General features: G+C 45.9%; 1 protein-coding gene across 3 annotated transcripts in view; it reads right to left on the minus strand.

Moving 5' to 3' along the window:
• STAB2 (stabilin 2) overlaps positions 1,103-12,388 on the minus strand; it is a 79,478-nt gene continuing 68,192 nt past the window's right edge. For all 3 annotated transcript variants that reach the window (XM_021387346.1, XM_021387353.1, XM_021387360.1), the window contains 13 exons: positions 11,865-11,969; positions 11,360-11,467; positions 10,730-10,923; positions 9,585-9,726; positions 9,102-9,235; positions 8,138-8,303; positions 7,899-8,005; positions 7,478-7,597; positions 6,577-6,735; positions 5,364-5,471; positions 3,892-4,020; positions 2,721-2,840; positions 1,103-1,843 (listed from right to left, as the gene is read on the minus strand). In XM_021387346.1, coding sequence (XP_021243021.1) covers positions 1,793-1,843; positions 2,721-2,840; positions 3,892-4,020; positions 5,364-5,471; positions 6,577-6,735; positions 7,478-7,597; positions 7,899-8,005; positions 8,138-8,303; positions 9,102-9,235; positions 9,585-9,726; positions 10,730-10,923; positions 11,360-11,467; positions 11,865-11,969 — 1,643 coding nt within the window. In that variant the 3' untranslated portion in view covers positions 1,103-1,792. The remainder of the gene's footprint in view (positions 1,844-2,720; positions 2,841-3,891; positions 4,021-5,363; positions 5,472-6,576; positions 6,736-7,477; positions 7,598-7,898; positions 8,006-8,137; positions 8,304-9,101; positions 9,236-9,584; positions 9,727-10,729; positions 10,924-11,359; positions 11,468-11,864; positions 11,970-12,388) is intronic.

Genomic DNA, 12,388 nt, shown 5'->3' on the forward strand with positions numbered 1-12,388 from the left:
GTTTTTTTTTTTAAGTATTTCCAGGGAAAATCAAGAAGGCATGTCTATAGGAGCAAGAGGAAGTCCTAGGGAAATCAGTCTGTGGCCTTCATTCAGTCATGTGTTTACACATGAGGTTCCCTTGGCTGTCCTTGATAGTTGTCATCAGCCCTGGGTTTGCCTTATTCCGACAGGAGGGGGCATGTTCTCAGAAGGAATGAATGTGTCCCTGCAGTGCTGTCTTTCCTCTTGTCCCCCCCACGCGTAGGAAGTATGCTGCAGGTGAGCACTGCTGCTGAGCAATAGCATCCTTCTTTCCTTGTTGTGTTGTGGTTTCTGCCAATCAAACTTGGGGTTGATTCACTTTTAATAGTAAGGTGAAAATGGCAGCGTTGGCTGAAAGGCAGCATTAATGTGCTTGGCACAGATACTGCGTGTGAAGAAGCAGATGGCTTCTGTCAGACCTGAAGATCTGAATGTGGTTCCGGAGTAGGAAGGTAGAATCATAGAATCATAGAATGGCCTGGGTTGAAAAGGACCTCAAAGATCATCAAGTCTCAACCCCCCTGCCAAGTGCAGGGTCGCCAACCACTAGACCAGGCTGCCCAGAGCCACGTCCAGTCTGGCCTTGAACACCTCCAGGGATGGGGCGTCCACAACCTCCCTGGGCAACCTGTTCCAGTGCGTCACCACCCTCTGAGTGAAAAACTTCCTCCTAACATCTAACCTAAATCTCCCCTGTCTCAGCTTAAAACCATTCCCCCTTGTCTTATCGCTATCTACCCTCACAAACAATCGATCCCCCTCCTGTTTATACGCTCCCTTCAAGTACTGGAAGGCCACAATGAGGTCTCCCCGGAGCCTTCTCTTCTCCAAACTAAACAAGCCCAGTTCCCTCTACCTTTCCTCATAAGAGAGGTGCTCCAGCCCTCTGATCATCTTAGTCGCCCTCCTCTGAACTCTTTCCAAGAGCTCCACATCTTTCTTGTGCTGGGGGCCCCAGGCCTGGACACAGTACTCCAGATGGGGCCTCACAAGAGCCGAGTAGAGGGGGACAACCACCTCCCTCTCCAAGGTACATCCATCTTCATTGTCTGCTTTATCACAAAAATGGCTCAAGTGAAAATGTGTTACTATTTTAATACTCTTACATAGCAACTTTACCAAGAAGTATGACTGTGCTTAATATTGCCCTTCGTAGAGTGATATGAGATACAAACGAAACTCAGGAAAGCTGGAAATGCTGGAGCAGGCAACGGGGGCAGGATGCTGCAGTCCTTACAGGAGAGGACACTGGCACAAAATAATCCAACCCAAAACTATGGTTTTTGGTTTAAAACTATGGATTTAACACATATTGTTTCACTGCAGCTGGTTGTAGTTGCAGCTGAGCCAAAACAAAGGCACAGCTGGAGTAGTAGCGATTGTAGGATATTTGCCAAGTTATCAGCTCTATGTGGTGTTTGAGGTAATTCAAAATCCTGTATGGAAGAATAAAAGCAGTGAGATAGGAGGCCAGCGAAAGTCCCGTGCTTTTCATAGCCTCTTTCCTCCTGCACAGGTGAAGAGTTGAGCCTCGCTTCGGCATTTAGCACTCAGACTTGATATTTCTCAGGCAACGCTGCTGAGGGTGGGTAACTTTGCAAACCCTACAGACTGCATGTTCAACAAGGCTATACTCCTTTGCTTTGGTTTTTAATTTATAATGAGATTTTATTCCCTGACAGTTGTAGGTGCTATGTTTTTTCTTTTTCCCCCACAGTAAATGTAAATAGAAGTGTATTTTATAACTGACTGATGCCAAACTGAGTCTTTAATTCTGATCGTAAGGACCACTCATCACAAGCTGCTGGTCATCTGAATCCTATAAAACAGAAGGAAAAACAAATCAGACTAACATCGTGCATGTGAAATTCACATTTTTTGGCAAATTTATCCAGAGATGGAAGTTTGCACCTGCCATTTTTGCACTGAATAAGTCTTTTTTTTTTACTGCATGCAAAAGGATTACTCTGCTCTTTAGTTGCTGTGTGTACATGAGAGTTGTTAAATCGGAGCACTGAGGCTATCCAGATGCTTCAGTCTTATCCAGATTTTCCTTCTCTTGTTTCCTAACCCCCTCCCACTGCATTTCAGACACTGTACAGAGTACTAGCATGACACTCAGCTGCAAAGAGAAGGAAAGACAAAACTGAAAGGCTTTTAAGTTTGTGCAGACATGTCATAGCAGCATTTGAAGTCCAGCTTCATTTGGCTCTCTTTGAAAGCAGCTGCAGCCTCACTAGACATTACTTAGAATTGTAGAATCACCAGGGTTGGAAAAGACCTTCAAGATCATTTTGACTCAACCCCACCATGCCCACTGACCACATCCCTCAGTGCCACATGCACACGGTTCTGGAACACCTCCAGGGAGGGTGACTCCACCACCTCCCTGGGCAGCCTGTGCCAGTGCAGCACCGCTCTTTCGGAGAAGAAATGTTTCCTAATAGCCAACCTGAACCTCCTCTCAAGCAGCTTGAGGCTATTACCTCTTGTCCTCCTTGAGACAGAGCTATAGACCATAGCCTCATTTTAGCTCCAAGTGAGGCTACCCCATTCCTAACATGGCTAAGATAGAAAAGCCAGGAATTTGAATGATGTTTTTCCAAATACTTTTCTCAAGTGGATATTTTTCCTTTACAAGGTCACACCCTCTTACTGTGATCTTAGTTGTGTCCCAAATAAAATTTAACACTTACTGAGAAAAGATCGTAAGTAGGTTCTGATGGAGGCAGTGCAGAAGAACTTTCATAGGAGGGGTTGGTGATGTTTGAAGGCTGGGGCTTGTCCAGTGATGTTATGTCAGTGTCATCTTTTGACTACATAAAATAACACAAATGTTCTTAAAATCCATCCTCCTCCTACAGTGCATTAAGTGGGTCGCTTAACCTTCCCTACTGTCTAGTGCAGTGCTGTGAATGATCTGGCTTTATCGTCTAAGTCTGTGTCTCCGGGCATGAACTCTGCTCTGGGTGTTGTATTATATTAGGTTACTTAACAGAAACATTCTGTTCTCCCTTCTTATTTTTAAGCCACAGCAATGAATGGGAGAGGAAGTACTGTACTGGCATTGTGCCTAGCATGAAAAGTACGTGCTTGTTCTTAAGTGTGTTCACTGCTGTGATATAAAAATACAAGCATTTCCCTTGGTTCATGGCTCCTTTTTATTTCTAGAAGACTATACGCATACAGAAGATAGAATAGGAGGGAGTTTCTGGTTGCTTCTAGGTAGACTTTCTTTGAGATTGATTTTGTAATGCTTTTTTGTCACACTTCCTTGTCTCTGGGTAGCTTGGCTGCTGCTGGCTGGTTTTGCATCATCGTGACTCTCAGTGAGGCTAACAAAGTTAGAGAAAGCAAGCATGAGAGCGCATCAGTGTAAGAATTTATACTTCTCAATCTGCTCCAATTTGCTTGTCTTTTAATCCAGCCTTTTGTCCCTATCAAACGTCTCGACCTCCAGAGCTGTAAAACTATTAGCAGTGCCATGGAAGGGAGGGGAAGAAAGTTCACTGGTAAGTGATTCAATTTATCTGTTTCCCTGAAGCTGAAGTTTCTGGTGGGACAAAGCCTTGTGCATTGGTGCAGTTCAGCTGTAAGCTTTTGGCCAGGCCTTGCTGGTGGAAGTGTCAGCGAGAGCGGGAGCCCTGGTAGTGCCCCCCAGCGCGGTGCAGCAGGCAAAGTAACTGAGGGCCCAAGCCAAATGTGGGAGCCTTCGTCATGTGTCAGTGTGAGCAGTTCAAGCGTAAAGTGATCTGGAATGTTTCTAGCTTAGTAAAATGTAAGGATAAATTGGAGCCTATGAGATCTGGAAAGCACAGCGGGTCTGGGAAGTGCCGGCCGCTTGATTTGCACTCCTCTGCCTCTTACCTTGAAGTGCTGGAAGCCTGTGCTTTTCTTCCTGAATCGGAGGTACGAGTATCCGATGAAGGCCACCACTCCAATAACCAGGCAGATGCCAAAGAATATCCCTGTCCCTGTACCGGTGTGGAGATGAGCCTGGAAGCATGGACAGGGTGAGCTACGGGGTGCACGCTGATGGCCTGCCAGCACCCTAGCAGCGTGATGTCTCCCTCAGCTCTGCCTGAACTCCTCAGCTGCTTCTGTGCTGGAGTTCCCTGCTATGTGATCCCCAGAGACCTTTGAATACGACCTTCTGATAATCATTGCAGACTAGAACTTGGGTACGGCACGCTGGACAATGGTTGCGGTGCAACTTCAGCTTTTTTGTATTTTGAAATATCCAGAATAGACCATGTTATGCATATGCATAACTTCTTAATAAATTCATAGGCAAAGAGCTGAAAGAAATTTACACGTAGCCTGGATTTAATCTATATGGGAAGAATGTTCCCAAACTGGGTTTTTGGTTTGCCTTCTGCAGCCCTGTGGCCTGATACAGACTGCAGTCCTGAAGGGAACTGCCAGTTCTGTGGTGGTGATAATTTTGACTTGAGGGATCTAGGGTGCTCAGGATGTAGTTTCCCATGCACTGCGCTCTTTGCTGGTAAGCCTGGGAGTGAAGAGGGGCCTCCAATGGGGAAGAGTCCTATGCAGTTACTCTTGCTTTTCCATATGATGCCTCTGTGGTCTCCTGCTTTGAAAAAGGGTTCCTACATGTACCCTGGCAAAAGTAATCCCTTTATTGTCCTGACTAATACACACTGTTTTTTAGAAAATGAAGTATAGTGCAGTTGTGTAGCAAAATATTAGAAAACCTTTAGTTGCCCTCCAGTATGTGAGTTATGAAGAAAATAATATGTACAGTATTAACATCACAGTGCTATAGACTGACCAAAATGGTGTATTATTTTGAATTGGGTGAAAGGGCCCAAAGGAACTAAGAGCAGCCCTTTCTGCACTGTGCTACTTTGCCATGCACTGTTGGGTTTGGCTTGGCTGGTCTTCCCAATGAATGGGATAACTGCAACCATGGCAGGAATTTATGTATGCAATAATAATAATAATAATAATAATAATAATAATATTAATCTGAGTTTTCAAAACACCTTGTTTTGGAAAGGAATGAGTGCAAAACCCGACAATCAAAAGTTTTCCTTAGAAGCTTGAAAGATATTTTTCGAAAAATTCAAAGGGATGTTTATAAAAGCTTAGATGAGTGCAAAACAGCTGAAGAGATTGAATTGAATTGAAAAAAAAAATATGGGAAGAACAACCTTCACTAACACTTTGTTCTCACCCTCTGAATTTCTTTCAATATAACCTTTTAAACTGAAACTGTATATATGGGAGGGAAACTGGGAATATATCAATGTCAGCGATTAATTTGGGATATAAGCCACAGCCACCTCCCTCTATCCCAGAAGTGCCTATGTACTTACAGGTGCTGGCGGAGCCTTCAGAGGTTCTGAAATGACGTGGATTATCCCATTGGAAGCGACTATATCCCACTCAACAATAGCACTTCCATCCACATATCTGGTCTCAGTCTACCAGGAGAGAGAACAATGAGATCTGAGCTGTGACCCTCCTGCCTTTGGAGCTTATTGCCCCAGCTACTGTGTCAGATACTGACACACTGAAATAAATCACTGGTGGGCTTACACCACTGCCCCACTGGACATGTGCTTAGGATGGTCCCAGCCTTGTCATGGCTCTTCCGCGGGTGGAGTAGCCATCATCCTTACCTTTATACTGCGTGCAGGCTTTTCTTTCTTTCTTTTTTTTCTCCTCCATCTACTGGATAGTTACCAGCAAACTTTACAAATGGCAATGTCTTTCTTTACTGATAAGCTGCAATTCTTATCTCTCCTGCCCTCACTCCATTCTCTCCTGTAACCCTGCCTGCCTTGAGAGAAGGGTTGACCCAAGGCTGTATCCCCATGCTGCTATTCCTTCAGGCTGCCTGAGCTGCACCCTTTGAGGTGTGCATGTTGGAGTGTGGCTGCTTGCAGATGTCTACATTCGCAGTTTGCCAGCTGCCATCATAATCATGGAATAATACAATCATTAAGATTGGAAAAGATCCCTAAGATCACCTAGTCCAACCGCCAGCCAATCCTCACCATGCCCACTGACCACATCCCTCAGTGCCACATCCACACGGTTCTGGAACACCTCCAGGGTCGGTGACTCCACCACCTCCCTGGGCAGCCTGTGCCAGTGCAGCACTGCTCTTTCAGAGAAGAAATGTTTCCTAATATCCAACCTGAACCTCCCCTGGAGCAACTTGAGGGCATTACCTCTTGTCCTATCAGTGTTACTTGGGAGAAGAGGCCAACCTCCACCTTGCTAGAACCTCCTTTCAGGTCCTTGTATGGAGCTGACTCCCCGAGCCTCCTCTTCTCCAAACTGAACTACCCCAGTTCCCTCATCTGCTTCCCATCAGACTTGTGCTCCAGATTCTTCACAACTCTGTTGCCCTTCCTTGGACATGCTCAGTTCCAGCTCTGCGTACCCCAGGAGCAAGAGGCTTCTCAGTTCAGCCTCTTATTTCTACTGGCTGCAACCAGTGTTGCTCTCCAGATAAGTACATCAACTGATTAGAGGGTACAGAATGAGAGGGAAAATATTGGGGATTTATTACAAAGGTACCTGTTCAGTGGTAGGAGCTTGGTATTCTTTTCCTCTGTTGTCTGTAATTAGGAGTTTTTCCCCAAGGCGAGTCAGGAGAGTGGTTCCATTGGTCAAGTCTTCATAAAACATGATACTGGCATTAGATAAATGATACTCAATGTCTCGACCGGAAAGTGTCTAAAAATCAGAAAGAGATACGAGGAATGTTAATCCATCTCTTTAATCCACTGGATTTACTCCCTGCCTTTGGCTGCTGCAGGCTACATCTTGGCTATGTTGGCACAAAGGGTCACTCTCTTGTGACCTGAAGTGATGAGCCTCAGAGATACTCAAAATAGCTTGATGCAAGGCAGAGTGTAAACTCATAGGAATTGAAATCTCTTGTGCGCTGCTTTTAATAAGTGCACAGCCTTCTACCTGACTGGCTTGTCACTCTGGGACAGGTGGAGAAGTCCTGACCTCATCTCTGTGGCTGGGGTTGCACCTCTGCTGTTGGAGGCAACATTTTATTGAAGGAAGGAAAAAAGGATGGGTGTGGAAATGAAGCTGGGAACAGCCTTCTTTAAAGTATTTGGAAGAAATATCAAAAGTACTGCTTTCTTCAAATAACCAAGCATAATGAAGCTGAGGGAGATTTCATGTCAGACAGACACCTTTACAGCTGGGTGACTAAAATGATGGAAAATTCTCTGGGATGACTCAGACTTTCAGTAACTTGGTATTCCTGACTGTGGAAGGAAAGCAGAGAGTGTGAATTCATCTCTTCCAGAAGCACAGTTCAAACTGTAAGGGATTACAAGGAAATTGTGTCATACAAAGACTTTTTTAAAATTGAGATTGCATCTAGATACAGAAACCCATGAGGGGCTGTTTAGAAAGTGTTATTAAAATGAAGAAAGAAAAAGGAAAGCGCCCTTGCCTGATTTTCCCTTAGTCCGCTATCATTTGGAGCAAAGAGTGTGGCATGCACCGACAGGTCCGTGAGGTACCGCAGGAACGCTCTCCCTTTCCGAGAACTGTTGGAATAAGCCATGATTTTCTGGGCAGAAACAAAATTCAGCTTTAGTAGAAGTCAGTTGTGAGCAGACAGATGAAAAGAAGTCACATGAGTAACAGCAAAGAGGCTTCTCTTTCTGTCCCCTGCACTGGCTGTGCACAACAGCCAGTACTAAGGTCTTAGGACATGGTTCAGTGGGGAAATATTGGTGGTAGGTGGACAGCTGGACTGGATGATCTTGGAGGTTGTTTTCAACCTTGGTGATTCCATGATTCTATGAAGCTGTGACAGTGTTTGAATGCTGGGACAGCCCAGTTACCCCTGTGCCCGCGGTAGGCCATACCTCCAGGAAGTTTGTGAGCGTGGGGAAGGACATCAGCACTTGCAGCAGGTTCCCGCTGCAGGAGGAGCCGTCCCCCACGTAGCCTGGCCTGCAGGTGCAGTTCACCTCTGGAAGGCACAAACACAGACAGCTGTGTGGGCCAGCACCCTTTTCTAGGCGGTTTTGCGTCGCCTTGTGCTTGACTGCCAAAACAGGGCTGCTGCTCCCCTTTGCAGAGAGGCTGAGATGTCCACTCTCACCTTTTTCCCTGTAGCAGAAGACATCCCATGTTTCACTCAGGTTGACCCTTCTCCCGTAGTCCACGATGCCGACGTACCCGGCGCCGCAGTTTGGCGAGGAGAAGGCAGTAGGATAGCCCACCCTTTGGCCATCCAGCCAGCCGGCCGCACACAGGTGGTACCGTGCCTGCAAGGCCGTGAGGGAGAGAACATGGGGAGAGCTGAGTGGCGGGGCCAGAGCTGCTGATGGACAGGGACAGCATCCGACACCCCCCAGCCCACTTTTTGGGAATCTGAATGAGCTCCCTGCCCTGCAGCCTGCCCTGCTTTTGCTGCTCCCTGCCCTTCCAGCTTTCTGTTGCTGCTGAAGGAGGCTGGCTGTGGTCCAGCTTCATATTCTCTGAAAAATCTCCCAAAACCTCGAGCATCTTCCTTCCTTCCTTCCTTCCTTCTGCAGATGGGAAGGAGCCAGAATGGCACAGTCTATCTGTCTCACCCTACTGAAAACAAGTTTTACAAACCCGAAGTGTGATGATGCTCATCCCGCTGACATCAACGATGTGTTGTCTACAGGACACTCAAGGAAAAGAACATGGAAATGGCTCTGCTAAATTAACAGTAATCCCAGAACATTACATTAATAAAAATAATAGAATCCAAGCGTAGATCTAACTTGTACATTTCTTATAGAAGATCTAATGATTAAAATTATCGTGAAAACACTTAGTAAGTCTGACTTTATCATCTGGAAAACTGGAAACAAGAATTTGGTAATCAAATTGTTTTTGGTGCTGCATCAGCAGGCATGAGCTTCATAACCAGTCTGAAAACTGTTCTCACCCAGACAATACCCTGGGGTGGCAGAGGGGAAGAAAGGTGAGAACGCAAAGTTTATTAGTACTGAGCAGCCCCTTGCTCCTCCCTCTCCATTTACACCGTGGTGATATCCACACCAGGGACTCCTCCTGCAGCAAGCCTACGTCACCTTCTGTGCATACAGCAGCTGGTTGTATGTGGCAACGGTAGCTGACTCGTTGGCACAGGCCTCCTTTGCTTTCTCGTAAGTCATTTTGTACTGCCCGTGGGGGGACCGTAAGTGGAAAACTCCAACTGTTGTGTCTGCAAAGAGAGACAGGAATCAGCTCTTCCTGATCTGGCTTCCATTTCTGGATTAAAAATCAGCTGTGCAATAGGGGATATCTGTGACTTTTATGAAATATAGTTAGGACAGATATGGAATCATGGGTAATATTTCTACCTGGAATGCCTTCATCTGTTGCTTCATAAATCCAGTATTGCAAAGTATTTAATGTTCTAAGCTGAGTTGTACTTACATCTCATTGTTTCCAGTGGACATAGGTACAGGACTGAGGATCTTACAGACACAAGGATCCCGGCCAGACCTACTGACATCCGTGCAGTGGCACAGGGACAAAGACTTTCCTGTTCCATGGTGTGCCATCCTCACCTTGAAAGTGGAGATCGGTGCAGTCCGCATCAGGGTGGCACTGCCCGTTGTCCTGCAAGCAGCGGTCGAGAGGAAGCTGCATCACCGAGCAGTTCAGCCCATCACCAATGTAGTTGTTTTTGCAGTTACACTTGCGTTTGTCCTGGTTTGGGGGAAAATCAAAAAGGCCAAGCCAAGTATTTCACTGACATAAAAGTGGTATTTCACACAACGCACTGAACTGTTGGAAAAATGTCACTTGATATAGCCAGGAATGGGCAAACAGAAAAGTTGCCACTAACAACCGTGATTCAACAGACTGCAAACGGTCACACTGATGTTTCTTCTTTTAGGCAAAACATTTATGCACGTACTTTGGTGTTTTGCTAAATGAATACCAAGGCATAATTCCATCCACAAAGCTAATAACATGCATTGGAGAATTATATGACATGTAATTAAGACAAATGGATGACACACTAATCAAAATTATATTTAAATGACATTATAGAAGCATGAAAGGAATTTAGCAGTCCACTGATCGTAATAAATTGAGAACTATAAACCAAGTAAGTTGACACAATCAGGGATTGTGATGGTTAGCAGCTGGAACGGATTAGCAGCAAGCCTTTTCTAGATAGTTCCTGGAAGGCCCATCAAGCAAACCACCAAAATGGAACAGACAGATGATCCCAAAAGCACCATGACAAATGCTGGATCAGATCACTGCCACAAGTCTTCCTCAATCGTGTTGACCTTTCATGCCAAGAATCATGTGGCTGTAGGAGCTATCCAAGGGTCCGATCAACTAAGAAGTGATGTTATTCTCGCAGCTGTCCCTAGGTTTAGCCACCAATATATATACAGTTTCATGCTGCTAAACTTCTATTGCAAACAGGGATAGCCTACAAAGGAGAGCCTAAAAAGAGGACGGGAAAACTGGACATGCAAAACATTCTATCTGCTGTAGCACCCCTTTCCTAAGCCCTCATCTGAAAGGATGCCAAAGGGACATGGAAAGTAGGCTGGAGTCAGATAATGATTGTTATGGAAAACAGGGGGCTCTGAGAGGCACAAAGCGTGATCCAGCTGGGAAGAAGACTTCTGTTGGCACCAGGAAGAAGTGTCTTGGACTTCCCTATAAAGACCCAAATCATTCAACTTACAGGCCCTATGACAGTGCAAATAGCATGTTCATGGCAGCCTCCATTGAACCCATCGGCACAAGGGTTTACAGGAAGGCATGTGAAGCCATCTCCTTTGTATCCCTTCTGACAGTTGCAGAAGATCTTCACCCCGAGCTGTGTGCAGTTGGCTGCCTTGTGGCACCCGCCATTGTTTTGTTTGCAAAGGTCTGCAGCTGTACAAGGAAAAGAAAATGCATGAGTAAAATTTGCTTTTAAAGGGTTTGTTCCTCTCAAAGGCAAACCACCTCCAGTTTTTTTTTTTTTTAAAGCACATTAAAATACTAGAACATCTCTTTGGGTAAAAACACTATTTGAGTTTCCTGAGGCATTCCTGCAGTTGCACAACGGCTATCCCTTAGGGCTCTGAAGCCCTTGGCAGATGTCCTTGCTTTAAGAGACATAGCACCAACACCCAGAGATTCTGCTTTGCCCCTTGGCAGCCCAGGAGAGCTGCCTTTTAGGGACTCTGCTCCATCCAAGGTGAATTTGGAGGATGTGAGAAACCTGGCTTGAAAGTGACTGTTACTGCAGCAGTGCTACTGGGGAGCTCCCTTGCCTAAAGCCAGTGAAGGTGATCCTACAAATGCAATACTGTGAGAGGGAGCTCACCTGTGCACGTGATCCCATCCCCGTTGTAAAGTGGCTTGCACTGGCATGTGTTGTTCTCCATGCAGACAGCATTGGCAGAGCAGCTTGGAGAACACACTGGCGGCAAGGCTGTGGGGAAGGCAAAACAGCTGGGATGTAGATGGTTTTTGCGTTGCAATACTCTTGATTCATATAGATAGGAACACCCTCATACAAGTCTTGCTAACCAGGAAACTGGTAAAATTTTTTTATGACTGATTACTCTTGGGTAGTACCTTCCAGGGAGGCAAGCACTCGTATTCCCATCTCATGGAGGGGAGACAGGGAGGTGATGGGATTTGTTCAGTCTGGAGCAGCGTTAGGGATGCCGCACCTATCTCCAAATCTGTGCTCTTGGGACTCCCTTAGTCTCCAGTGAGAGCTTCTGACATTATCAGCACTTTTTCTCTCTCATCTATGCAGCCCCTCTGTTGAACTGCGAATGCTGTCAACCCCTATCTCCAAGTAAGGGAGCAGAGGCAGATACCTAGCTTGTTTTCACACAGCCGGCCAGTCCATCCTGTTGCACAGAAACATCGTCCTGTTCCTGAATATCCTTCCTCACACTGCCCATTGTTCTTGCATTCGCAGGCTGCGAAAGAAATGCACAAAGATCATTTACAGAGTTGCCACTGGGAAGGCAGAAGATGTTTCCCTAGAGAAGCCTTCCTTAGACTCTCAGTTTAGACGCAGTATTACCTAGAAATAATTTAGCTAAGTCTGACCTCACAGTTTTTCACCATGAGTTGAGTCAAGCAGAGGACCTGGCTGCCCAGGGTGGTTGGACAGCCTCCATGCTCAGAGATTCTCAAGCCCTTTCAATTCCACTCTGAACTTCATGATCTGAGCTCAGAACTGACCCTGCTTTGGGCACAGGTTGGACTGCAGACCTCTTGACATCCCTTGCAACATGAATTATCCCGTGGTCTTATGGCTGTAGATCTGGCATTAGTTCAACATGCCTCTGAAAATGAAAATGAGTATTGACCTGCGTAGTGATAGGAGTAGGAA

Source organism: Numida meleagris, chromosome 1 (assembly GCF_002078875.1).
Source record: "Numida meleagris isolate 19003 breed g44 Domestic line chromosome 1, NumMel1.0, whole genome shotgun sequence".
Classification (NCBI taxonomy): domain Eukaryota; kingdom Metazoa; phylum Chordata; class Aves; order Galliformes; family Numididae; genus Numida; species Numida meleagris.